The 26,159-nt window shown below is 46.7% G+C and overlaps 3 protein-coding genes across 4 annotated transcripts in view; 2 read left to right on the forward strand and 1 right to left on the reverse strand.

Annotated features, from left to right (window-relative positions):
• Nucleotides 1-26,159, reverse strand: part of LOC310756746 (uncharacterized protein) — a 1,375,527-nt gene that overhangs the window by 166,031 nt on the left and 1,183,337 nt on the right. The gene's annotated exons all lie outside the window — the stretch shown is intronic.
• Nucleotides 2,159-11,012, forward strand: RBM41 (RNA binding motif protein 41). Its single transcript, XM_083602219.1, has 7 exons — nucleotides 2,159-2,263; nucleotides 5,876-5,992; nucleotides 6,326-6,518; nucleotides 7,738-7,942; nucleotides 8,095-8,384; nucleotides 9,929-10,076; nucleotides 10,232-11,012. Exons 1-7 carry the CDS (start codon nucleotides 2,256-2,258, stop codon nucleotides 10,327-10,329), a joined length of 1,059 nt encoding a protein of 352 aa, XP_083458345.1. The 5' UTR covers nucleotides 2,159-2,255; the 3' UTR covers nucleotides 10,330-11,012.
• LOC310756731 (uncharacterized protein) lies at nucleotides 12,696-22,614 on the forward strand. 2 transcript variants are annotated; one of them, XM_083601364.1, is made up of 6 exons: nucleotides 12,696-13,587; nucleotides 15,159-15,972; nucleotides 18,520-18,643; nucleotides 19,151-19,990; nucleotides 21,035-21,234; nucleotides 22,300-22,614. In XM_083601364.1, the coding sequence occupies exons 2-5, from the start codon at nucleotides 15,229-15,231 to the stop codon at nucleotides 21,118-21,120; spliced, it is 1,794 nt and encodes a 597-aa protein (XP_083457490.1). In that variant the 5' UTR covers nucleotides 12,696-13,587; nucleotides 15,159-15,228; the 3' UTR covers nucleotides 21,121-21,234; nucleotides 22,300-22,614. The 2 variants fall into 2 exon arrangements, with proteins under 2 accessions (XP_083457490.1, XP_083457489.1); XM_083601363.1 differs by having other exon boundaries at nucleotides 12,698-13,587; nucleotides 19,148-19,990.

Here is a 26,159-nt window from a genome sequence, read left to right on the forward strand (position 1 = left end):
TTTAAGCCCCGGAGCCTTAGAGCATGGCTGGCTAACCCAGATCTGAAAAGTCAAGGCCCACACTAACAAAATGGTAGAGTTGGGATTCATTTAGTCCAACCCTCTGCAATGCAGGGAACTTCTGAGCAATGTGGGGCTGGAACCCACAGCCCTGAGATTAAGTCTCATTCTCTGCCAACTGAGCTATCCCAGCTGGACCCAAACATCAGGCCAATGGGCATGGATGGTGATGATGGTGATTATTGTTATTACTGTTTATTAAATTTATATACTGACCTTCAAGAGAGCTCAGGGCCGTTTGCAACATAGAACATTGATTCCTGTATTCCAAGGGGTTAGGCTAGATGACCTGTGTTATCTCTTCCCACTCTACAAATCTGTGAACAGAGGATAATAAAAACGACACACACACAATCATTGCTTTAATTGGCTGTAGACTGAGCAATTGTCCAAAGGCCTGGGAGAAGAGGGACGTTTTCGCCAAGTGCTGAAAGATATGCAATGGAGGCAAAGCCCCATTGGGGAGAATGTTCCACAAATTGGGAGCCACCACAGGAAAGGCCCCTTCTTGTGATTCAGGGATGGCAGGGTCCAGGTCAGTTCCTATGGGAAGGGGCGGTCCCATAACAGTTGGAGCTTCAGGGCCCCCACAACGCAGGTCCACCCCTGTCCCCACCCTAATGTGAAACCCTCTCATCCCTGCTTGTCGGAGCTGCGGCTTGTGGGAATGGGGGGTGCCCCAAGACGACGGGATGGGGCGCTGCAGGGAGCTTCATCTGCAAGGCCCAGCAGTGCAGCGTCAGGTCCTGTCTCCAGGAACGTGTATAGGGGTTGCCAACTTCAAAAATAAAAATGGGACAGAGTGTACGACTTGCCACACAGAATCATAGAAGTGTAAATAGCACAACTGGAGAGAGACCTGTTGGAATGTAATGTGGAAGTGCTGTCTAAAATGTATAAAATATCACTGGAATGGGAGACAAAGGATGAGCAAGTAAAATCCTCAACGATACATTAGGCAATAGATATTGGTCATAATATAGACATGAAACCATGGGAACGATTGTGGAATATGGATATAAAATTGACAGCATGCTATGGTTAAAGAGAAAATTATATAAAAATGTTTTATCGATGGTATCTAACACTGAATAAATTGGCAAAAATGTATAAATCTAAATCAAATAAGTGTTGGAAATGTAAAAAGAAAGGTTATTTTTATCATATGTGGTGGTCTTGTAATAATGTTAAGGCTTACGGGAAATTATTTATACTGTAATGAAAAGGATGTTTAAAACAATGTTTGTAAAAAAAACAAAACCCAGAAGCTTTTCTTTTGGGAATTATAGGGACAGAACTACCTAAACCGTATAGAAACTTATTTATGTATGCTACTACATTGGCAAGAATGTTACTTGCCCAAAAATGGAAAGAAGCAGAAGTTCCAGCAAAGGAAGAATGGATACAAGAACTTATGGAATATGCAGAAATGGTGAAACTTACCGGAAGAATTAAGAAATAAAGATAACAAAACTTTTAATAAAAAGAATGGAAATGGATTATTGAATATTTACAGATATAATTGTAAACAGAGAAGAACATTGGCAGGATTAGTGTAATAACCTAGTTTTATAAGCGTATATATTTAAGTTAATTTGTTAACCTGGTGTTAAATATGTATGCTGTAGTTGACCTCCTTTGTAATGTTGTTTTTTGAAATCTTTAAGATAATATTTTAGTTTTCCTTTAATTATGTTGTTTTGTTTTATTGATGTTTTAATATTCTGTCAACCGCTTTGAGATTTTTCTTAAAAATATAAAGCGGAATAGAAATGAAATGAAATATGCAGAAGACGTTAAAAATAAATTTTAGGAACCGCAGAAAGGGTGGGGGGGAGGACGTCGAGTTTGGAAATGTAAAAATGATTTAAAAATGAGTGCAATGTATAAACCTGAAAAGCATAAATCATTTTAAAAAAGAAGTGTAAACTTGGAAGGGGCTCGACGGGTCTTCTAGTCCAACCCGCCAGCAATGCCCATCAACTTGGGGGGCGGCGGCACCCTCACATATTTTTATGGGGTCGCAGCGGAGAGTGTGTTCCCGCGCCCGCCGCCGGCTCTCTCCTCTCCTGCCCGCTCGGAACGACATTTCCCAGCAGCCACCGCGCCCCGCCCCGCTCCCTTTCCTTCCTGCTCCGCGCGGCGCCTCTTGGGAGTTGCAGTCCGAGGAGTTTCCGTTGGTGCCGTTGAAAGCGATGAGGAGGTAAGTGGGGGTGGGGCTGCGAGCGGGAAGTTGCTGCGACCCCCCAGGGGAGTTTTGGGGGTGCATGTGTGGGGAGAGAGGAGGGTCGCCATCCCTCCCCCTGCCCTGCCTGCTTCCCACAGCGGCGTGTGGGTCTCCGGTGTCGCCTCCTTCTCCTCCCCGCGTCCCTTTGCTGCCCCCTTTACTTGGGGGGCTCAGGGTGAGGTGCAGCCCGACGGGGCCCTGTGGGGTTTGTGGGGTCCCCGAAAGGCGCAGCAGCATCCCGGCAGCTTCCGAGGCGAGGGAGAAAGGAGAAAACCCGTTTTGGGGGGAAGGAAGCTGCCCCCCAAGTTGAAGGATTCCCGCCCCAGAGAAGGTGGTCCTTAAATGGCCAGCTGGCGTGGAGGCGCCGGCCTTGCAGCGGGTTGGGCTAGATGACCCTCGGGGTCCCTTCCAACTCGACCGTCCTGTGACTCCTGAAACCCAAAGGGGTCCATCATAGCAGTGCCCTGTCCTTCCTTTGAGTGGCGGGGGGTGTATGTATGTACCAGGGTGGATTTGATTTAAATCAAATCAATTTAAATCACTAGTCAGTAAGATTTCATTTAAATCTTTTTTTTTTACAGAAAGATTTATTCTTGCTAGTATAATCTTAATATTTACTTCCTTTTTATACATGTTTATTAATTTTGTAACATATCGTTTCCAACAGTCATTTAACATAACTTCTTATCTTATACAATATTTTAGACTTCTGTCAACAACCTCTGAAGATTTTCCGTTCTTCATCACTTGTTCTGCATTTCTTAATTTCTCTATTACTTTTAATTATCCTTAACCAATAATTCTCATCATAGTCTTTCTTGCAATATTTCAAATAGTCCTCCTTACAGAACTTCTTGCTGTCCTATTAGCGTAATCTGTTTATTACAATTGCTTTTCAAATAGTTCAGATATTTAGTCCAGTCTTCTAATTATCTTTGGTCCCGCAGGTTCCGAATCCTTCCTGTTAATTTATCTAATTCTGCATAGTCCATTAATTTCATTTCTTCTTTCGTCGGTAGTTCTTCTTGCTTCCATTTTTGTGCCAGTAATATTCTTGCTGCCGTTGTTAACATCCTCCCCAACAATACCAAGTAAAAATTTATCTGATTTAAATCTGATTTAAATTGGGGGGGGGGAGAGAATCCTGGTATGTGTGTGTTGTGGGATATATAGCTAGCTGTCAGTCAAGTCCAATATTCTGAGACAGGACTAACTGCCTCTATGTGGCAGGCAGTTTGGTCAGTTGGTCGGTCGCTGCAAGGAGTGTTAGAATCATAGAATCATAGAATCATAAGAGTTGGAAGAGACCACAAGGGCCATCGAGTCCAACCCCCTGCCAAGCAGGAAACACCATCAGAGCACTCCTGACATATGGTTGTCAAGCCTCTGCTTAAAGACCTCCAAAGAAGGAGACTCCACCACACTCCTTGGCAGCAAATTCCACTGTCGAACAGCTCTTACTGTCAGGAAGTTCTTCCTGATGTTTAGGTGGAATCTTCTTTCTTGTAGTTTGGATCCATTGCTCCGTGTCCGCTTCTCTGGAGCAGCAGAAAACAACCTTTCTCCCTCCTCTATGTGACATCCTTTTATATATTTGAACATGGCTATCATATCACCCCTTAACCTCCTCTTCTCCAGGCTAAACATGCCCAGCTCCCTTAGCCGTTCCTCATAAGGCATCGTTTCCAGGCCTTTGACCATTTTGGTTGCCTGGTAACTGGTAACTGCTCGGATGCAGTCTTCTCATGACTCACTACTATCTAGAATATAGTTTATCTGTTATGTAACCTAAGCCTGCCTTCAGGAACAACTCTGTAAACCTGAATGAATCTGATAGTAAAGTAGTTTATGTTAATAATAATAATAATAATAATAATAATAATTTATTATACCCCGCCCTCCCCGGCCAGAGCCGGGCTCAGGGCGGCTAACACCAATAAAATTACAATAAAAACATAATGGGAGGGGGGACAACAAACACCAATTTATTAAAATACGGGTTAAGATACAATTTAAAATGCAGCCTCATGATCCAGATTCATGTGTGTTTTCTTTAAGAGGGACAGAAAGGGATTATCAAGCAGGAAGTTACAGGTAGGTAGCCGTGTTGTTCTGCCGTAGTCGAAACAAAATAAAAAACTTGTTTGAGTCCTATCAATAATTATACCTTCCTGGTAGAAACGAACAAACAATTTTTTTTCCTTCCAGTAGCACCTTAGAGACCAACTAAGTTTGTTATTGGTATGAGCTTTCATGTGCAGGTATCTGAAGAAGTGTGCAGGTATCCGAAGAAGTGTTCTTCGGCCATTTTCTCACCTGTTGTATATAATTTTTATTTCATTTTCTGTTTTACAATTTAAAGTACTTATTTTTACATCCTTAAGATATCAATGACTTCCCTTCTTCTCTTTCCATGGTTCATTTTACATATCATAAATCCCTGCATATTTTACAAAAACTATACCATTCAGTATTCTATTATGACATCCATCAAAACTTATTTACCCTGTTGAATTTATCTAAATGGTAATGTTTTCAAATGTAAACAAATTTCACCCGTATATTCAATAAACATTTTCCAATCTTCTCTAAACATATGTTCTTCTTGTTCTCTTATTCTGTAAGTTAAGTCTGCCAAGTGTGCATATTCCATCAGTTTAAGTTGTCATTCTTCTTTGTTTGGGACCTCGCTCGTTTTCCATTTTGGGGCTAACAAAACATGGGCCGCCGTAGTGGTGTACATAAATAACATTATTGTTCTTTTTCGCTGGGAGGTGAATTAAAATTATTGATGAATGATTATCGCAGACAGATAAAAGAGGATTTACTTGACCTGATTATTATGTGGATAGGTTACAATAATATATAGAAGTCCACAGCAGAAATTGGTACTCGTACGGATGATGTGATGTGCAGGGAGAAAGGATGAAATGTTATTGCAAATATAAATATGTTTGATTTTATTGATGATTGAAATGAAAGTGGGAAAGCTAATGTTTCTGGAGCAGGAATGGAGGGGGAGAGGAACAGCTGGTGGGGTGGGAAGTCAGCTTTTAAATTTGTATTAAATTTGAATTATTCCGGGGACAATTTGTTTTATGGAAAATCAATTAAAAATGGTAAGAAAAATTGTTGTTGTTTATTTTAAAGAGGGGCAATTTGGCCTTTGTTGTAAATAAATAGTTGTTTTTATTTTAGTAGGCACACCTCATCCCCCAAAAAGTTTTTGAGTTTCTGCTGAAATGAGGCTGCATCTTAATGTTGTATTTTAATCTTGTTTTTAAGTTGTATTTCAATCAACTTGTTTTATATTTGGTGTTAGCTGCCCTGAGCCCGGTCTTGGCTGGGGAGGGCAGGGTATAAATAAAATTTATTATTATTATTATCATTACTAGAGCCAAAGATGTTTACCTGAAAATCAATCACACTGTCCATCATTTGAAAAATAAGACTTGAGAACCGTCTTGCCCCCAAATGGCACTAGACGTTCTGTTTTGGCAAGTGTAGCCTGGAATTAAGGAGCTATTAGGCGCCAAGTATCCTATCTGAGTTCTAAGCTCCCTGCCTCTGACCTCTCCGCCTTCGCAGGATCGACAGCAGACACAGCCGGGATGACATTCCCCTGGAGGACCAGGAGACGGAAGGGCAGAGGCAGCTCAAGAGTCTCCTGCACCATCAGCTCGACACATCTGTCTCCATTGAGCAGTGAGTGCGGATCCTGCACAAGGGCAGAGTCAGGGTGGGAGGTGTCCCTGGCAGCGGGAAGCATTCTTGGTCCGTTGTCGCAGGAAGGTCGGAAGCACATTGCCTTGGGCAAGGGCCTTTCCCTGGGGGGCGAGGGGGGGATGCTGTGTGCCAGTGAGGGTCCTCTGCCATCAGGTCTTCTGAGAATCATAGAATGGTAGAGTTGGAAAAGACACCAAGGGTCATCTAGTCCAACCTCCTTCTCAGGATCCGGTGGCGCAGGCTCTTTCCCGGAGGCCTGGCCTGCCGCCTCCCAGGGTAGCCCTCTTCTAACGCCGCCGTGTTGGCTTGCAGGTGTGTGTCCAAGCGCCGCTGCTTTGCGCCTGCAGCGCTCTACAAGCCCTTTGGAGAGGAAGCCGCTGGGACCTGCACCTTGCCTCAGTTCCAGGCGCTGCAGGAAAGCAACAAAGAGGCCGCCGCTCTTCGAGAGCTGGGCCTCTCAGACGCCGAGATCCAGTTCTGGAAGAGCCATGCCTTGGCAGATAAGGTAAATGAGGGGGCGGGGAGTCCTTCACTGTGTTCACTTTGCTGCCTAGTAAGGGCACTGCAGTTGGCTGGTAGAAGCCAGTTTGTTTTGCCACAGCCTGATAATGACAGGCTTTCTGTAATGCAAACTGGACCTTTTCATTGGTGGCACCAATGCAGTGGTCTGCCTTCCATGCTGAAATACGTGAGGCCCAGGTGAAATACGTGAGGCCCAGGTTTTATTTATATCCTGCCCTCCCCAGCCAAAGCCGGGCTCAGGGCGGCTAACAACAGTAAAATAATACAGCATTCTAAAATCAATTCATTCTAAAACCAGTTCAGAATCAAATTAATGGCAACCATTGGGCCAGAGTTCTGTGAGGATTACCAAAGGAGCGGGTCAGGCTGTGCCCTGGCCAAAGGCCTGGTGGAACAGCTCTGTTCTGCAGGCCCTGCGGAAAGATGTCAAGTCCCGCAGGGCCCTAGTCTCTTGTGACAGAGCGTTCCACCAGATCTGGGCCACAGCCGAAAAAGCCCTGGCTCTGGTTGAGGCCAGTCTAACCTCCTGTGGCCCGGGATCTCCAAGATGTTTTTGTTTGAAGACCGTAAGGTCCTCCATGGGACATACCAGGAGAGGCGGTCCCGTAGGTACGAGGGTCCTAGGCCGTATAGGGCTTTAAAGGTCAAAACCAGCACCTTGAACCTGATCCTGTATTCCACCAGGAGCCAGTGCAGCTGGTATAGCACTGGGTGAATGTGATGATCTTTAATGATCACAGTGAGAGAACAAAGAACCCATCTCCTAGGAATGGCGATACTCCCGATGAAGAATTTCACCCCCTTACGTCCCTAGTCACCCATGTCACTTTTACGTCTTGTAACCTGAACTTGTACCCTCTGTGCTTTCTTTTCTGCCACAGTCTCAGCCATTCTTGATCTTGGGGAGAGCGGATGAATGCTGTTAACTCTGTTAATCTGTTAACTCAGTAAATCTGTTAACTCTCAGTGTTTCTTCTCCTAGCTGTTCCCCATCCAGTATTTCCCAGCATCTGCCTTCTGAGCTATGTCCCTCTGCTCCTGAGAAGATTCAGGATCCTGATCAGGAGGAGGGGGACATCCCACCATTCCTCCTCATTGCAGCCCTTCTCAGCACCAGAGGAGCGATCTCCTATGAGTTGGAGGAAGTTGAAGGGGTGGGGGATGAGGGGTAGGCACCTGACCCCTATCTGGCTTCCTTCCAGAGTCCTGGCCTCGGGGCAGCCCCCGAGGCGATACGAGAGAGGATCGGGGCCATCGAGGAGAAGATGGCCGAGCGCCGGCGCATCCTTTCGCTGCCCCAGCGCTTTGCGGGCAGCAAACAGCTGAGCAGGCGAGAGATGGAGATTGAGAGCTCTCTCTTCCAGGGAACGGACCGCCATGCTTTCCTGAGGGTTCTGTACCACCAAGGTACATGGCTGGGGGCCCCCATAGTCCTTGTGGGTGGGTGTGAAAGGCAACTGGGGGAGGTGGCGGGGTGCTTCATTGCCTAACTCACCTCGCAACGTGGCCTTCTGCAAATGTCTGTCACTGAGGGCTCTGTTGTTTCCCTTCTGGCCCAGATGAGGCTACACAGGAGGACCCCTTGTCACACCTCAGCACAACTCTTGGCCGCCGGCCGGAGGGGCTTCCCTCGCCTCCCCAGAGTGACCCAGATTCCCCGTGCCCCGCGCCTTCCAGCAGCCCCCCAGCATCTCAGGGCGCAGATCCCCAGCCAACCCCAGTGCCCATGACGGTGACAGAGCCGGTGGAGTTTATCCCAGAGGAGGAGATCCGCAGAAACCGCCTCTCGGAGGAGGAGATCCGCCAGATTCCCCGGTTTTCCTCCTACAGCCCTGGAGAGCCAAGCGAGGTGAGTCTCTTCCCTCCCTGCCCCTGGGGCTCAGGAGCCTCCCTGCTTGCAAATGGAGGAGCAGCAAGGATGTTCTCTCCCACCACTTGGCGGTGGGGGAAACGGGACGAAAAGCTTGTTGGGGAGCCGTGCCAGGTTCCCGGCGCCAAGAGGATCCGTTCATGTTCTAGAACCCTCAAGATTGGGGCAGATGTCCTAGGAAACTAATGAAGTTTAACCTTCAGGGCCTCAAATCCTGGAAGGACCCCCGAAGTAACTTGGGTCCACCTTGCTTGCAAAAACTGGGTCCAGTTCACCCGAGTTGAGTCGCATGGCTCCAGTCAATTAATTTCAGCAGTCTCCCTTTCGACAAACTCAAAGTTTGAAAGTCAGTAACAGAGAGGTTGTAGAGGGGGTCAGTTGGCCATTCTGCGGAAGAGCTCTTCCATTCCTTTTGCAGCTTGGCTCTAGAAAATTACCTTCCCAGGAAGCTCTCTGGACATGAAGACGTTGCTTGAAAAACCGGGGGGGGGGGGAGAGAGATCACAGAATCGTAGAGTTGGAAGGAATCCCAAGGGTCACTTAGAGAAGGATCTGAAATATTTCCCCCAAAGCTCGAATTTGTTTTATTCTGGATTGTTTTATACCATATTGGCCCGAATATAAGCCGCACCAGAATATAAGCCACACCTTTAAAAATCGGGGGATGGGGGGAGAGACAGTACCCGAATATAAGCCGCTCCCTTAAAATTCTGCAGGCACTTACACACGTTCCATTTTACCATATATATATTTCAGCAACAAAATCATAAAAGCCAAGTTTTGTAAGGTCGCAAATTTAAGCTGCACTTTTACTTTTCACAGTCGGAATTTGGGGGGAAAGTGAGGCTTATATTCAGGCCAATACGGTATGTTGTTTTAATGTGTTGACACCAACTTAGATTTTTTTTCTTTAAAATATAAAGTGGTATAGAAATGGAATTAATAGTAACCATCACCTTCTCTTCTTTGGTGATCACTCGTAGCCGAGTAAGATTGTCTTCCATAAACAGTTTTGACAGTGAGTCTGTAAGTGACTGTGGAGGCCAGTTCTGGATCAACACATCCTTCCACAGTGGGGACATAGGTTTCTGGACGGGAGTTGATAACGGTGAGGGTTTGCCAAGCGTGCCTTCCTCTTAGCATGTTTCTCCCTTTCGTCCTGAGTTCGAGCGTATTCAAAGTCCATGACACCTTTGGTAAAGGCTGTTCTCCAATTGGAACGCTTGTAGGCCAGTGTTTCCCAGTTACATTTTTTTAGATTTACCTTGAGAGAGACGCTTTCCATTTTTACGTTTGGAATGCAGTAGTTGCTTTGGAAGATGATCATCAGGCATCTGCACAACATAACCAGTCCAATTAAGTTGATGTTGAAGAATCATTGCTTCAACACTGGTGATCTTTGCTTCTTCCATGAACTAGACATTCTGTGGTGGTGACGGCCACCTAGATTTAAGGTGCCATTTGGCGATTAGCTTATTCATCTGAGTTTCTAACACTGCATTATGTGTTTTGGTGCTGAGCAGGTGCTGTACTTGAAGAACCTCAGCCGCCGCGTCAACATGAAGGAGCTGCTGTCCTTGTTTGCGAGGTTCCAGGAGGAGGGAGGCCCCCAGATCCAATTCCGCCTGCTGAGCGGGCGCATGAGAGGACAAGCTTTCCTCACCTTTCCCAGTGAGTGTCCCACCCTCGACGTCCCCCAGAGCCAAACGCTGGCCTTCCGGTTGGGATGTGGGCGGGGAATGGAGTGCAGAGGCTCCAACGGTCTCTGGATGCCTCCCCAGGAGCTGAACCGCCAGGGCTGATCCTGTGTCGCTCTTTGGTCTCAGGTATCTCAACAGCACAGGCAGCCCTGCAGCTGGCAAACGGCTTCATCCTGCTGGGGAAGCCCATGGTTATTGAGTACGGGAGGAAGAAGACGCCTTGACTCTGAGCCTTCATCCTAGAGTCTCCCCTGCGCTGCAGCAAAGTGGAAACAGCCAGAGGGGTTTCACGTGGAAGAATTGTCACTTGCTGCCAGGGGCAGAGACCTGGGACTGTGACGGACAGCTGAGCTAGACCAGAGTGCCTCTGAATTCCACCAGCGGCTGGGAGTCTCTGTCTGTTTGGCTACCAAGACAGCTAGCCAGAGGGGGTGCATGCATGGAGCATTTAGGGAGGGGGAATAAAAGGAGCCATTTCTAAGAGAGTGGGCAGATAGTTTGAGGGAGAGAGTTGGTTCTGGTCTGCGTGTAGCATCCACTCTGAGAAAAGTATCTTCAGCTAGAGAAAGGAGTCTCTGAGTTTAGACTGAAAGACGGTGGGAGAGTATTCAGACAGGAGTTAACTGGGGGCTGAGTTTGAGCCTGAGAAGTAGGAGCTGTGAGGATACAGTCTGCTTGGGTCTCATTTTGGTTAGGAGGGGAGTGATCTTCTAGAAAGAGAAGAATCCCAAACCAGTTAAAAAGTGTGGCGATCCCCTGGGTCTGTTATATTGCTAGAAGTACCTCAGGAGTGGGATTCTTAAAAAATGTTGGGTAACTGACAGAAAGTGCCACATTGTTTAAGAACTAGAGAATTCACCTATGCAGCAACTAAGCTAAGGAACTGAAGTGAAATTACTGGAAAGAAGCTGAATATTTACCATCTAATCTAGAAACCTGTAACATCAAACTGAAGAGTAGTTACAGTGGTACCTCAGGTTACAGATGCTTCAGGTTACATACGCTTCAGGTTACAGACTCCGCTAACCCAGAAATAGTACCTCGGGTTAAGAACTTTGCTTCAGGATGAGAACAGAAATCGTGCAGCGGCGGTGTAGCAGCAGCAGGAGGCCCCATTAGCTAAAGTGGTGCTTCAGGTTAAGAACAGTTTCAGGTTAAGAACAGACCTCCAGAACGAATTAAGTTCTTAACCCCGAGGTACCACTGTACTTAAAAGAAGCTGTGCATTTACTACCTTGTTTAGAAGCCTGTAACATCCATTCGATTTAGTGTAATTATTAATGCTAACTGTTTCCCGAAGGAACATTATCTCCTGATGCGTCCTTTGTTTTATCAGCTTTGTCCTGTAAAATAAATCTTTCTTATTTCTTCAACTTCTGCCTGGGTCTCCAGGGATCTAAGGTAAGGTCAAGGTAGGTAAAGGAACCCTGGATGGTTAAGTCCAGTCAAAGGCGACGATGGGGTTGTGGCGCTCATCTCGCTTTCAGGCTGAGGGAGCCTGTGTTTGTCCGCAGACGCCTTTCCGGGTCGTGTGGCCAGCATGACTAAACCGCTTCTGGTACCCCAGACCTTCTGATCGGCAAACCCAAGAGGCTCAGTGGAAGGCAGCTATGCTCACCACTATACCACCAACGCAACCCAAGAGGCTCAGTGGTTTAGGCCACAGCGCCACCCACGTCCCAAGGATCTAAGTTTACCTCTAAGGATCTAAGTTTACCCTCACACAAAAACCATCAGATAACCTATGGTGGTTAATATAGTGTATACAGAGGGGGTTTGCCGCAGAGCACAACAGGGAAGGCCATCAAAGAGTACTCACTAATGGTTCCTCGCCATCTTGGAGAAATGGGAGAAGTAGGGTACCACAGGGTTCGGTCCTGCGCGTGTTACACTTAGATACCCAGCTTGACTCAAGGATACTCTGCCATTTTAACAGTCTTAATGTGGTTACCACATAAGCACAGACCTGCAGTGATTCACATAAAGCGTCCAGACCTCCATTGCCAAATTTAAGTCCAGAAATCTAGGCTGGGCTATTGTAACTCAGCAACTGGAGCAAGGGAGGCAAAAGGTAACTGCAAAGGGTGTGCAAGTACTGGGGCTGGAGATGCCTTATCCCAAGTTACATAGTCCTCTAACGAAAGATTAGCTATCTCGTCAACTGATCCAGACTTGTTACTGGAAAAGATGTCATTATTAGCGAAAGCATGCTTTGCAAAAAATGTGCCTTAGGAGAAATCTGCAATACAATGCTGACAGATTTTCAGGAGCTCCTTCCTTTTACTGTGAAGCGGCAATTTGGATAACTAAATTTAAGACTGCAGAAATGAGGCAGAGAAAACTGAAAGGCGTGCCCCATGCCTAATGGGTTTCTCACCCCTACATGCTCCCTCATCCCCGCCCCTCCCACTTTTTCTTCTCTCTGCACTCCACTGCAAATCGACAGCAGTGACCAGAGGAGAAAAGCCCACTGGGAGGAGTGCAGAGAAGAGAAACACTATGGTGCATCTGCAGCAGCACAACTGGACGCCGTCACCTTCCCTGGTTGCAACAAAACATGTCTCTCCTGCAAGCTTCCAACAGTTTGATTTCACTCTCAAAGATGTACTTCTCCATTGTTTTCCAAGACTGGCAGATGCCAATCAATCAATATTTACCTCATAATGCCAAAGTAGGCTTCTGCGCTTTTTACAGCTATAAACATTTATGCATCATTAAACCAGAAGCATATAGACATTTATGCAACATTAAACCACAAGCATCCCTAATTAAAACACGGAATGAAACAATCCCAGTTAATCATCCAGATATAAAGAGCCACAATAATTTAAATATACAATAAAGCAACCCCCTATAAACCTTAGCATGTAAGCGTCCACAATTATAACAACACAAGAAAGCTATCCTGCTAAAACATAGCATGCATACTCTAAATCCACAATACATCAATTTCATTAAAATATAAGCGGCCGTAACTGAAATAAGTAATTAGACGATCCCATTAAACAAGAAAAAGGCACACGCGGCAGGCAGGTTGCCACCTTCCCCCTTGGCAGGGTTCCTCTGCCTTTGGAAGCCTCGATTCAAGAGGACGTGGAGAAGCTTCACCGGTTGAATCTCTGCCAATCGTGTCCCGTTAGGAACAAAGGTTGCCAGGCTGGTGGCAGCTAATGAGTTAATGAGCCGCTGCCGTGCTAAGAATGAATGAATGAAAATCTGCCCTCCTCCGCCTCCGGCTTTCCTTGTTTAAATCCCTTCTCTCCCTCTGGAGCCCAAACCAGGCAGGTTACACTTCTCACTTTCCCGGTTGGTGGCGGGGAAAGTCAACCCTAAAGGGTTAAAAGCGAAGAGCTACTGGCTTCCTAGAGAGGCAATGAGGAAGGCGAGTCCTCCCAGCTCCCTGGGATGGTCCTGAGATGGATTTTTGAATTTCCTTTTGCTGCAGAAAACAAGAGAGGAGAGCAGGATCCAGCCTGGAAAAGGTATTGGGCAATGGGTGGAGGGATTTGCAAGATCGATGTTTAATAAGATCTCCCATCACCACTTTCCTCTGTCTCTCCGGTTGCAAAAGCTGCCTGGTGACCTCAGGAGGGTCGCACTCTGCTCCGCTTTTGGGAGGGAAGACCTTTTGCAAACGTTAATTTCGTTCCCTCTTTTCCTGTGTGTGTAAAGCGTAAATCCCTGCTAAAGTTGCTTGTCTGGAGATGCCTCCTTCTGATATAGAAACGCGCACAGCAAAATCACTGGGGGGTGATGGAAGGTGGTGGTCTCTCTCCAAGAGAAGCTGCCTTATGCAGGGCATAGAATCATAAAAATGTAGGGGTTCCCAGGGTCATCTAGTCCAACCCCCTGTGATGCAGGAATCTCAGCGAAAGCATCCATGACAGATGGCCCTCCAACCTCGGCTTAAAATCCTCCAAGGAAGGAGAGTCCACAACCTCCCTTTGGAGTCTGTTCCGCTGGTGAACAGCTGTTACAGTCAGAAAGTTTTTTCCTGATGTTTAGTCGGAATCTCCTTCCTTGCAACTTGAAGCCATTGGTTCGGGTCCTGCCCTCCACAGCAGGAGAAAACAAGCTTGCTGCATCTTCCATGGGGCAGCCCTTGAGATATTTGCTGATGGCTATCCTATCTCCTCTCAGTCTCCTCTTTTCCAGGCTAGACATACCCAGCTCCTTCAACCGTTCCTCATAAGGTTTAGTTTCCAGACCCTTGATCATCTTGGTTGCCCTCCTCTGCACACCTTCCAGCTTGTCAATGTCCTTCGTAAATTGTGGTGCCCAGAACTGGACACAGTATTCCAGGTGTGGTCTGACCAAGGCAGAATAGAGCATAGCTGTCAACGTTTCCCTTTTTTATGGGAAATTCCCTTATTCCGAATAGGATTCCTCACAAGAAAAGGGGAAAGTTGACAGCTATGGAATAGAGTGAGACTAAGACTTCTCTTGATCTGGACACTAGACTTCTGTTAATGCAGCTTAGAATAACATGGGCATTTTTTTTGCTGCTGCATCACATGTTAAGCTTTGGTCACCAAGACCCCTAGATCCTTTTCACATGTACTGCTAGTAAGCCAGGTGTCCCCTCATCCTATACAGTGGTACCTCTGGTTGCGAACGGGATCCGTTCCGGAGGCCCGTTCACAACATGAGCAGAACGCAACCCGCGTCTGCGCGTGTCATGATTTGCCGCTTCTGCGCATGCGCATGGTGTCATTTTGCGCATCTGCACATGCGTAAGTGGCAAAACCCAGAAGTAACCCTTTCCGGTACTTCTGGGTCACCGCAGAACGCAACCTGAAAACACTCAACCTGAAGCAAACATAACATGAGGTATGACTGCATTTGTGCATCTAGTTCTTCCTGCCTAAGTGGACAACCTTACATTTGTCCCTACTGAAATTCATTTTCTTAGCTCGGGCCCAGTTCTCCAATCTGTTAAGCTCATTGTGAATTCTGATTCTGTCTTCTGCGGCATTAGCTACCCCTCCAAGTTTGTTGTCAGTCCTTTATTTGTGCTCATTTTCTCTCATGACCTCCCCCCCTTTTCCCTCAGCCGACCACTGGAATTTATTCTGGAATTTTCCACTCGGTTTTTGTTCGCTCTTCCGTGAACCCTCTCAAATATGAAAAGGGGGGATCAGACCCCCACAGGACCAACATCGGGAGAGGCGGGATCTCCAGGAGCCGCGAAAGCCCCTCACGTCCTCCAAGCTGGGAACATCCGAGAATTCCTGAGACGGATGCCGGGGGATCAGATCAAGCAAGAGCCAAGCGAGAGCTCCCTTGAGCTCTGGGAAGTCCAGTGGCAGGAGTTCCTGAAGACGGTGGAGTCTCCTCATCCGGAATGGGGCATCCCAGCCTTTCCAGAGAAGTCCTCGCCATGGGACGACGCCAAGGGCTTCCTGGCCTCCTTCGAGCAGGTGGCCCAAGCCTGCCGGTGGCCCCGGGAGGAGTGGGTGGCCCGACTCTTGCCGGCCCTCAGCGGGGAAGCCGAGCGGGCCTTCCACAGGCTCCAGGCCCGAGACAGAGAGGATTATGGGAAAGTGAAGGCGGCCATCTTGCGAGGGGACGCCATGAGCCGGGAGAAGATCCGCCAGCATTTCCGGCACTTCTGCTACCAGGAGGCCGAGGGGCCGAGAGGGGCCTACGTCCGGCTGCAGGAACTCTGCTGCCAGTGGCTGAAATTCGAAAGACACTCCAAGGAGCAGATCCTGGAGCTGTTGATCCTGGAGCAGCTCTTGACCATCCTGCCAGCCCACATCCAGAACTGGGTCAGGGAGTGTGGGCCGGAGACCTGCTCCCAGGCGGTGGCCCTGGCCGAAGACTTCCTGTTGAGGCAGGAAGTGGCCCAGAGCCAAGAAAGCCAGGTGAGGCCATATGGCCACCTTTTCCTTCTTTTTTTAAATAATAAATTTTACTAGGGTTTATTAGGGTTTAAACCACAGAGCCTAGGGCTTGCCAATCAGAAGGTCGGCGGTTCGAATCCCCGCGAAGGGGTGAGCTCCCATTGCTCGGTCCCTGCTCCTGCCAACCTAGCAGTTCGAAAGCACGTCAAAGTGCAAGTAGATAAATAGGTATCGCTCCGGCAGGAAGGTAAACGGCATTTCCGTGTGCTGCTCTTGTTTCGCCAGAAGCGGCTTAGTCCTGCTGGCCACATGACCCGGAAGCTGTACGCTGGCTCCCTCGGCCAGTAAAGCGAGATGAGTGCCACAACCCCAGAGTCGTCCGTGACTGGACCTAATGGTCAGGGGTCCCTTTACCCTTTACCTTTATAAAAAGAAATACAAAGCTTAGTATGAAATATATGTTTTAAATCCAAACTAAAGCGTTAATCTAAATAAGTTAAAAACATACAGAGAAGAGGGGGTGGGAAAGAGAGAGAAAGGTAAAGAGAAAGAGACAGAAAAGGTATTAAAAGAGAGAAAGAAAAATAAAGTTCAAAGAATCAACTGTATAGGTGGAAGGGACCCTGAGAATCCTCTAGTCCAGCCCTCCTGCAATGCAGGAATATGCAGCTCTCCCATATGGGGAATCGTTTTTTAAAAATCATTTTACAAATACAAAATACAGATAAACAAAAAGTAAAAAAACAGCAACATATCTATATAAAGAGATTCTCCGAATCTTGGGATTCCCCCCCCCATCCCCTCCATGGGGTCTCATTTTAAACATCTACAACTGCATATTCATCCATACTCCAATCATACCATATTATCATATTATCATATTATCATACCATATTATCCAAAGTAATTTTTACACTACAAGTGGACTCAGAATCCTGCTCTTGTTTCCATCTGCTTACAGTGGTCTCCTAAGCAGCTTATGAATTTTTCCCATTCTTTTGTAAAGTTTTTATCCTCTTGGTTTCTGAGTTTTCCAGTCAGTTTTGCCATCTCAGCATAGTCCATCAGCTTAGTTTGCCATTCCTCTCTTGTAGGGACTTTGTCTTCTTTCCATCTCTACGCTGGTAGCATTTGGGCGGCTGTTATTCCATACACAAAGAGGCTTTTCTGCTCCTTTAGTATGTCGGTACCTGTAATTCCTAATAAAAAAGCTTCTGGTTTCTTAATAAAAGTTATTTTAAGCATTTTTTTCATTTCATTATATATCATCTCCCAGAATGCTTACACATCCATCACATATGATAAAAGATACCTTCTTTTTCTTTACATTTCCAGCAGATATTTGAACTTGTCCTATACATTTTTGCTAACTTAGTAGGAGTCAAATACCACCGGTACATCATTCTCATAAATTTTTCTTTCAGTGTACAACATGCCCGTATGGGGAATCAAATCTGCAACCTTGGAATTATCAGTACTTTGCTCTAACCAGCTGAGCTATCTAGAAACTAAAGAACTTTAAATTCTTCATCTGTCTACTGTATATAAACAATATTCACTTCATCCACTCCTATATAACACCTAACAACACCACTTTCTATAAACAAACATTATATTCAGTCCTCAAATCCGAATGTCATTATTTCATTTTCACGCAAAAAGTCTATGAGGGGTTTCCAATCTTAACAGCTAGGATCTCTGTCCATCTTTCTTGCCTCCCAACCTCTGATTCCCTCCAGCTACTTTTGATCTCTAACTCCCATGGCCAATGCTCAGGGAATGATGGGAATTGCAGTCCAAGAACAACAGGATGAGGACTGCAGGTCCCCTGCCATCCCTGAGTTACCGTGTTTTTTGCTCCATAATATGCACTTTTTTCTTCCTAAAAAGTAAGGGGAAATGTCTGTGCGTCTTATGGAGCGAATGTGTGGTCTTTGGAGCTGAATTGCCCAGGGGTGAAAAGCAGATTATGGTTTTTATTTTATTTTTGAAAGAGGGAAGTGGGGATTGAAACAAAGCCGCTAATCAGCAAGCGATCGGGGAGGGAGATAAGGGACGCTAGAGATAAAGGAGGCTGCCTGGGAGAGGGGAGGTAAAAGCCTATGGATCCTCAGGATTTTTGCATTGGGTCACCCCAAATTCACCATCAGATCACATAGCATGTACATGGCTACAGCCTGCACCAAAAAAATCACGCACCCACTGTTTCATGTGGCCGCAGTGGCACAAAAGTGTGGTTATAAAGCACAGATCCACATGGATCCTCAGGATTTTTGCATTGGGCTACCCCAAACTCACTGTCAAATCACGTCTGTGGCCACAGCATGAATCACAAAAATCATACATCCACTGTTTCATTCAGAATATATTTTTTCTTGTTTTTCTCCTCTAAAAACTAGGTGTGTCTTATGGTCAGGTGTGTCTTATGGAGTGAAAAATACGGGACCTTATATGGATTTATTTTGTATATGAATTTGCTGATGAGAACTGAGGGACTTGCTCAGACCAAACTCTTCTTCTGAGCAGATCTCAGTTCCGCCTTGACCGGGTTCCTCTCTGCTCTTTCAGGTGACATTTGAAGAGGTGGCTGGGAGTTCCTCTGAGGAAGGCCGGGGTCTGTCCCTGAACAAGCAGAAGCTTCTCTGCATCAACACCAAGCAGGAAGATGACGACGGAGAAGCTGGCCTGCTGGGTATGGGGAAGAATCCTTTTGTACATGAGCTTCTCTTATTTGTTTAATTTTGTTTTTATTAGTTGTAGTATCAGTCTCTTCATCCCCACCAGGCGCTGCAACCTTACAACAGTTTGACTTCAACCCCAAAAGCTCACTCCTCCATTGATTCTCAGACGCCAAAACCAAATTATTATTATTATTATTATTATTATTATTATTATTATTATCATTATCATCATCATCATCATCCGTTTGACTTCGGAAGCCAATCGGAAGCCGCGCCAGACATTTGGCTTCTGAAAACCATTCAAAAACTGGAACACTCACTTCCAGTTTCTGATCGTTCGGGAGCCAAAATGTACGAGTTCCAAGGTACGACTGTACCATATAAAGTTGCACCCAAGGTCTTTGAAAAGAACATGCTTTTTTTCTCTATCAAATAACCACACTCCCCCTCTGTTTCCAAGTCTCGTTTCTCTCAAAGCTCTGGGTGTATTTAGGATTCTCTCCTCCTTTCTCCAGCAGCCAAAGGTTGGGTCGCCATCTGCAACGGGGAAGACTACGCGGCGGAAGACTCTGAGGCGGAATGTCCGCACGGGACATCGGTGTGGAAAACAGAGGAGAGCTTTCCCGAGTGTTGCGCACAAGAAAATGCCTCAGGGCGCCAGGGAAGAGCAGAGGGTTGTCAGGAAAAGCTGATGGCAGAGGAAGTCGATGGATTGGGTTGCATGACCCCCACGGAAACCCCGGCTGCAGTCCCGGCAGGAATCGACACCAACCGGAAACGGACCGCCTACGGTTCTTACGGCCGGAACGCCATCCTCCCGACGAGAACCCGGATGGGGGTGAAGCCGGTAAAATGCCAAGTCTGCGGGAAGTATTTCCTCTGCAGCGCAAAACTCCTCGTCCATCAAAGGACCCATGCCGGGGAGAAACCCTACAAGCGCCTGTATTTCTGTGGCGCCCAGCACATGGGCTCCACCGGCCAACCCGGCCAACCCCCCGTCCTCCACAAGATGGTTCCCTCCCGCATCCGCGGCCAGCGGTGGGAAGGGAAGGAAGTTGTGGCCCTGCTGAGCAGCATCAAAGCCAGTCCCGCCCTGGCCCTCCTGATGAGTAGCAGCTCCCAGAGGGGCCACCAACACTGGGAGAGGATCAGGGACCAGCTCCAGGCTCAGGGCTTCGTCAGGAACATCGACCAGCTCCGATCAAAGTGGAAACAGCTGAAGACGGACTTTTTTGCAGCCGGGCGGCCTGCCGCAGAAGGGAGGGAGAAGCCTGCGGTCATCCCCCCGTATTTCAACCGGATGCGGGCCGTGTGGGACGCAGCGGGACGCCCCCCCTTCAAGGACCGTCACCTGCCGGGTAAGTGGGAGCTTTATGGCAGGGGAGGGTGCCAGAAGCAGGCGTCAGTGACGTTAACTCTTCATTCAAAGAAACAATCAGCTCCAGAGGCCAGGCCTAGTGAGCACGGCAACACAGATCCCGGTAGGTCTTGCCCCAATGAGGCAGTTGTGAGAGCTCAAGGTCCCCACCTCCTCTCCCAAGGAGTCTGAGACTTCATTGCCTTGTCTGTCTCTGCTCTGCCCTCTCCTGGTTCTGGGAGACCAGTGGGGAGGGGAGTAATAATATAATAATAATTTATTATTTACACCCAGCCCATCTGGCTGGGTTTCCCCAGCCATTCTGGGCGGCTTCCAACAACATTAAAAACACACTAAAATATCAAACATAAAAAACTTCACTAAAGAGGGCTGCCTTCGGATGTCCTCTAAAAGTCAGAGAGCTGTTTATTTCTTTGATATTTAAAAATAAATATTTTAAAAAGATTAAAAATACATTAAAATGTCACACATAAAAAACTTCCCTGAAGCCTTCAGATGTCTTCTAAATGTCAGGTAGTTGTTTATCTCTTTGACATCTGATGGGAGGGCGTTCCACAGGGCGGGCGCCACTACCGAGAAGGCCCTCTGCCTGGTTCCCTGTATCCTCACTTCTCACAGTGAGGGAACCGCCAGAAGGTCCTCGGAGCCAGACCTCAGAGTCCGGGCAGAACGATGGGGGTGGAGACGCTCCTTCAGGTATACTGGGCCGAAGCTGAGTTTGCCCATTTGCTGGGTAATGTTGAACATTGATTCCACCAGTACGTTAATAGTGACTGAGCATGCCCAGTGGGCACAGAATGTTGAGTGTCCGTTGGCAAAGAGGCGGAATGGAGTACGGAAGGAGGGCGTGGCTGGCTGAACACCACAACCAGAGCACTCCATTCCGGTGGTAACATTTTCTCATGCTTCCCCGCTTGGCTCTTCACAATGGGGGTCATGGCAAGGGCCCAGCTCCGTGTATCTCAGTGACAGCGAGAGGTCATGGTCCGCAGTGAAACGGCCTTCTCCCTCTGTCCCCTTTCAGCTTCCTACCGAGCCCGGAGGCGTGAGCTGGAGAGATGTGAGGAAGATGACGAGGACGACATGGAGGCACAAGGCCCCTCCTGCTAACGGATGAGGGGGACACCTGGAATCGAGGAAAAACAAGCCTTCTGTGAGGTCCTATGAACCAGTAGCCAAGCGCCACAACCAGGAGGGGCACCGCTGGGAACTCGAGTGGCCCATGTAAGAATAACGGAACAGCGTTCACTCGCAATTGTCTAGTCTGTTTTTAGCACTTAATGCTGCTTAGCTGATAAGGCTGACAACAACCCTGAGGGGTAGGCCAGTAATTATTGTTATTCATATAATTTGGACCTTTTTTTATTCCTTAATGTGCTTAAGAGAGCCAATGTGGTGTAGTGGTTAAGAGCGGTGGACTCGTAATCTGGGGAACCGGGTTCGCGTCCCCGCTCCTCCACATGCAGCTGCTGGGTGACCTCGGGCCAGTCACACTTCTCTGAAGTCTCTCAGTCCCACTCACCTCACAGAGTGTTTGTTGTGGGGGAGGAAGGGAAAGGAGAATGTTAGCCGCTTTGAGACTCCTGAAGAGGAGTGAAAGGCGGGATATCAAATCCAAACTCTGCTGCTGCTGCTGCTGCTGCTGCTGCTGCTTCTTCTTCTTCTTCTTCTTCTTCTTCTTCTTCTTCTTCTTCTTCTTCTTCTTCTTCTTCTTCTTCTTCTTCTTCTTCTTAATATTACATAGCAGACATCAACCCTGAGAAGCCAGTAAGATATAACACATTTTATTTTATTTATTTTATTTTATTTTATTTTATTTTATTTTATTTTATTTTATTTTATTTTATTTATTTTATTCTAGTCTAGTCTAGTCTAGTCTAGTGTAGTCTAATCTAGTCTATTCCAAGCTTCTCAGCTTGACAACATCCATGTGAGGCAGGACAGTAATTTGGAGCTATAATTTAGAGCTTTAAAAAAACTACCTAATAGGCTTAATGATATTTAACTAGTCATCCTGACAGCGGTCGTGAGAGATAAGCCAATAAGTATTGTTGATTTTTCCAGGGAACTTTGGGAATTGTAGCTCTGTGAGGGGAATAGGAGTCTCTCCTTACGACTCTCAGCACCTGTAAGGAAACTGCAGCTCCCAGAATCCACGACTGCTTAAAGTGGTACCATAGTGTGTGGTTGTGAACATTACCTGCTAAAGTCTTGCAGAACGGATTTTATCTTAACCCTCTTCCTTCCTGTCGTCTTGGTTATTTATTTCTCTTTCCCTCGCCTCAACAGTTGACCAGGTGGTGGTCTTTGAAATCGGGGGTCTCAAGAGGCAGGTGACTTCGTCTCCTGAGAAGATGAGGAGAGACCAACAAAGTGTCCCCCTCCTTCTGTCTCTCCTGAAACAGACTACAGCCACCTCCGTCCCTGGCAGAGACCATCGCTGAGAAGGAAGATGAGCCCTTCCTGATTTCTCCCACCCCAGGCTCTCTCCTCAAATGGCTCATTCCAAGGCACTGACCCTCTTGCTTTTCCCATTTGACTATCAATTCCACCTTACATTAATGAGGGGAGGGGGAAGAATTAAAAGTTGGTGGTTTTGAATAAGCTTCCGTGCTCATGTTTCTTCTGTTTGTTTGAAACTAAAATTGTATCCAAGTTAGGGTTGCCATATTTCTAGAACTCAAAAGTTCATAGAATCATAGAATCATAGAGTTGGAAGAGACCACAAGGGCCATTGAGTCCAACCCCCTGCCAAGCAGGAAACACCATCAGAGCACTCCTGACATATGGTTGTCAAGCCTCTGCTTAAAGACCTCCAAAGCAGGAGACTCCACCACACTCCTTGGCAGCAAATTCCACTGTCAAACAGCTCTTACTGTCAGGAAGTTCTTCCTAATGTTTAGGTGGAATCTTCTTTCTTGTAGTTTGGATCCATTGCTCCGTGTCCGCTTCTCTGGAGCAGCAGAAAACAACCTTTCTCCCTCCTCTATGTGACATCCTTTTATATATTTGAACATGGTTATCATATCACCCCTTAACCTCCTCTTCTCCAAGCTAAACATGCCCAGCTCCTTTAGCCGTTCCTCATAAGGCATCGTTTCCAGGCCTTTGACCATTCTGGTTGCCCTCCTCTGGACACGTTCCAGTTTGTCAGTGTCCTTCTTGAACTGTGGTGCCCAGAACTGGACACAGTACTCCAGGTGAGGTTCTTGTCCTTTTTATATTTAGGAAACTTCTTCAGCTTTTTTTAGACAATCAGCCTTGAAATCCCACATACTTTGCCAGTTCTCCCACCGGATGGCAACCCTATCCCGAGTTGACGAAAGAACTTGTGGTTCTATCCCTGTCACAAATCGTTCATGTTCAGGGCAGCTTCAGAAAGGTTTGCATTCCTTAACTCGACTCCATTATCAGGTGTGCAGGCTGGCTCTGCCTCAAGATCTGGGGCAGGGAACCTCGGAAGAGCAACTTAGGCCACATTCCCACCATACATTTAAAGTGCCCTGGTGCCACTTCCATCACCATGGCTTTCCCCAAGGAATCATGGGAACTGTAGTTTGTTACGGGTTCTGAGAGCTGTCTCCCCTCAGAGAGCTACAGTTCCCAGAGTTCACTAAAAAGAGAGGGTTGGTTGTTAAACAACTCTGGGAATTGTAGCACCGGGGGGGCGTGTCTCCTCACAACTCACAGCAAACGATAGATCCCATAATTCTTTGCAGGGAATCCATGCCTGTTAAAAGTGGCATTATGGTGCTTTAACCGCAGAGTAGGAATGGAGCCAAAGTACAAGATGAGTGTGGAAGGAAAATGGCAGGATAAATTAAACAAGGTGGAAACAATACTTTTGAGAGATGTAGCCTAAAATAATTATTACAGTGGTACCTCAGGTTACAGACGCTTCAGGTTACAGACTCCGCTAACCCAGAAAAAGCACCTCGGATTAAGAAATTTGCTTCAGGATGAGACCAGAAATCGCGCAGCAGCGGGAGACCCCATTAGCTAAAGTGGTACTTCAGGTTAAGAACAGTTTCAGGTTAAGAATGGACCTCTAGAACGAATTAAGTTATTAACCCGAGGTACCACTGTATTCTAATATAAAAGGGACAGATGGACCTTGTTCATCTGGGAAGATAGCCCATCTAGGAGAAGAAAAACTCTGATCCTAATTCTCCGCTACCTTGTGGGTTATCTTCAGGAGAAGAAATGGCTAAGGAGTAAACCCTACACAGGTGCCCAACATCTTGCTCTGCTTTCCTTTGGACCACATCAATGAGGCCGAGTGGGGGGTCTTGACATCTGGGCAGCCCAGGGCCTCCAGACACACTGCCCAGGCTTGTGTCCTATGGAGGTCACTTCCCTGCTGCTAACACAGTGGTTTGACTTCACCCCCGGAGGCGCACTCCATTGTCTGTTGAGACGGACAGATGCCAACAACTGATATAAAATGGAGAGGGAAAGCCTACTCCTTGGATTAGCTAATTCTACATTACCTTTAAAGCCCTTTGTGGCTTAGGGCCCTCGTATTTACGGGACCGCCTCTCCTGGTATGCCCCGCAGAGGACCTTAAGGTCCATGAATAATCATAGTTTAGAAGTCCCGGGCCCTAAGGAAGTCAGATTATCCTCCACCAGGGCCAGGGCCTTCTCAGTGATGGCTCCAACCTGGTGGAATGCTCTGTCCCATGAGACCAGGGCCCTGCAGGATTTAACCTCCTTCCACAGGGTCTGTAAGACAGAGCTATTCCGCCTGGCTTTCAATTTGAACTTAGCCTCATCTTTTATTCCCCTTCCTTCCCTCCCCCTCCCCTTTTTATGATGATTACCTGTTCTGGGATCCCACAGCTAATTCTCCCCTGGTCTCCACGCTGGCCCAAATAGAACTAATTTAGCCAGCTAGCCCTGGTGATCATCTAATGCTTATTGGATGGATTTCCCCCCTAAATTGATTTTGAATTCTGAATTTATTGTTCTTCACGTTTTATACTGTATTTTATGCTGTTCTTTGTTGCACCAATTAAGAGTTTTAAATTTGTTGTTAGCCCGGTTTTTGAACCAGGAAGGGCGGGGTATAAATAAAACCTTACTAATAATAATAATAATAATAATAATAATAATAATAATAATAATACTTTCAATTAGACCTGTGAATGTTAGGGACTGAGCAGAAACACCCTTAGGAGACAGCTTGGTCTTCTGGCTTAAAAGTGGACTCTGCAGGAATTGCGGGACAGCACCCACCTCCCAGGCCCAGAGTCAACATGCTCAGAATTATCCAGAAAGCAAATTTCCCCCTTTAGAATGGCTCAACATAGGCTAAATTGATTTTGAATTCATTGTTATTCACATTTTATACTGTCTTTTATGCTGTTTTTGTTGCATCAATTGTTTTAAATTTGTTGTTATCTGCCCTGAGCCTGGTTTTCTGAACCGGGAAGGGCGGGGTATAAGTAAAAAATTATTATTATTATTATTTTATTACATAAAATGAAGAGGCAGAAAACATATGGGGTATCAGTCCTGATTTGCTGCCATGAAGCTTATGCGGTGGTTAGACTAGGCTGCAGCTCTGTTCAACTAGTCCAAACCCCTGCAGTGCAGAAATCTTTTTGCCCAACGTGGGGCTGGGACCCACGACCCTGAGATTAAGAGTCTCATGCTTTACCAACTGAGCAATCACGCAGGCAAAAAAACACTTTAGTGGTTCCACGGGGTCTCGAACCCAAGACGTTCTGTGTGTAAAGCAGACATGATACCAGGGGTCAGCAAATTTTTCCAGCAGGGAGCTGGTCCACTGTCCCTCAGATCTTGTGGAGGGCCTGACTATATTTTGAAGAAGAAGAAGAAAATAAACAAATTCCTATGCCCCACAAATAACCCAGAGATGCCTTTTAAATAAAAGGACACATTCTACTCATGTAAAAACACGCTGATTCCTGGACCGTCCGTATGCCGGATTTAGAAGGCGATTGGGCCGGATCCAGCCCCCGGCCTTAGTTTGCCTACCCATGCAGTATACTATGGAATGCTTGAGGGAGTTGAGTATGTTTAGCCTGGAGAAGAAAAGACTGAGGTGAAAATGATAGCTGTCTTCAAATATCTCAAGGGTTGTCCTATGGAAGATGGAGCAAGCTTGTTTTCTCCTGCTCTTGA

This window comes from Podarcis filfolensis, assembly GCF_964270895.1.
Source record: "Podarcis filfolensis genome assembly, chromosome: 2".
Taxonomy (NCBI): Eukaryota; Metazoa; Chordata; class Lepidosauria; order Squamata; family Lacertidae; genus Podarcis; species Podarcis filfolensis.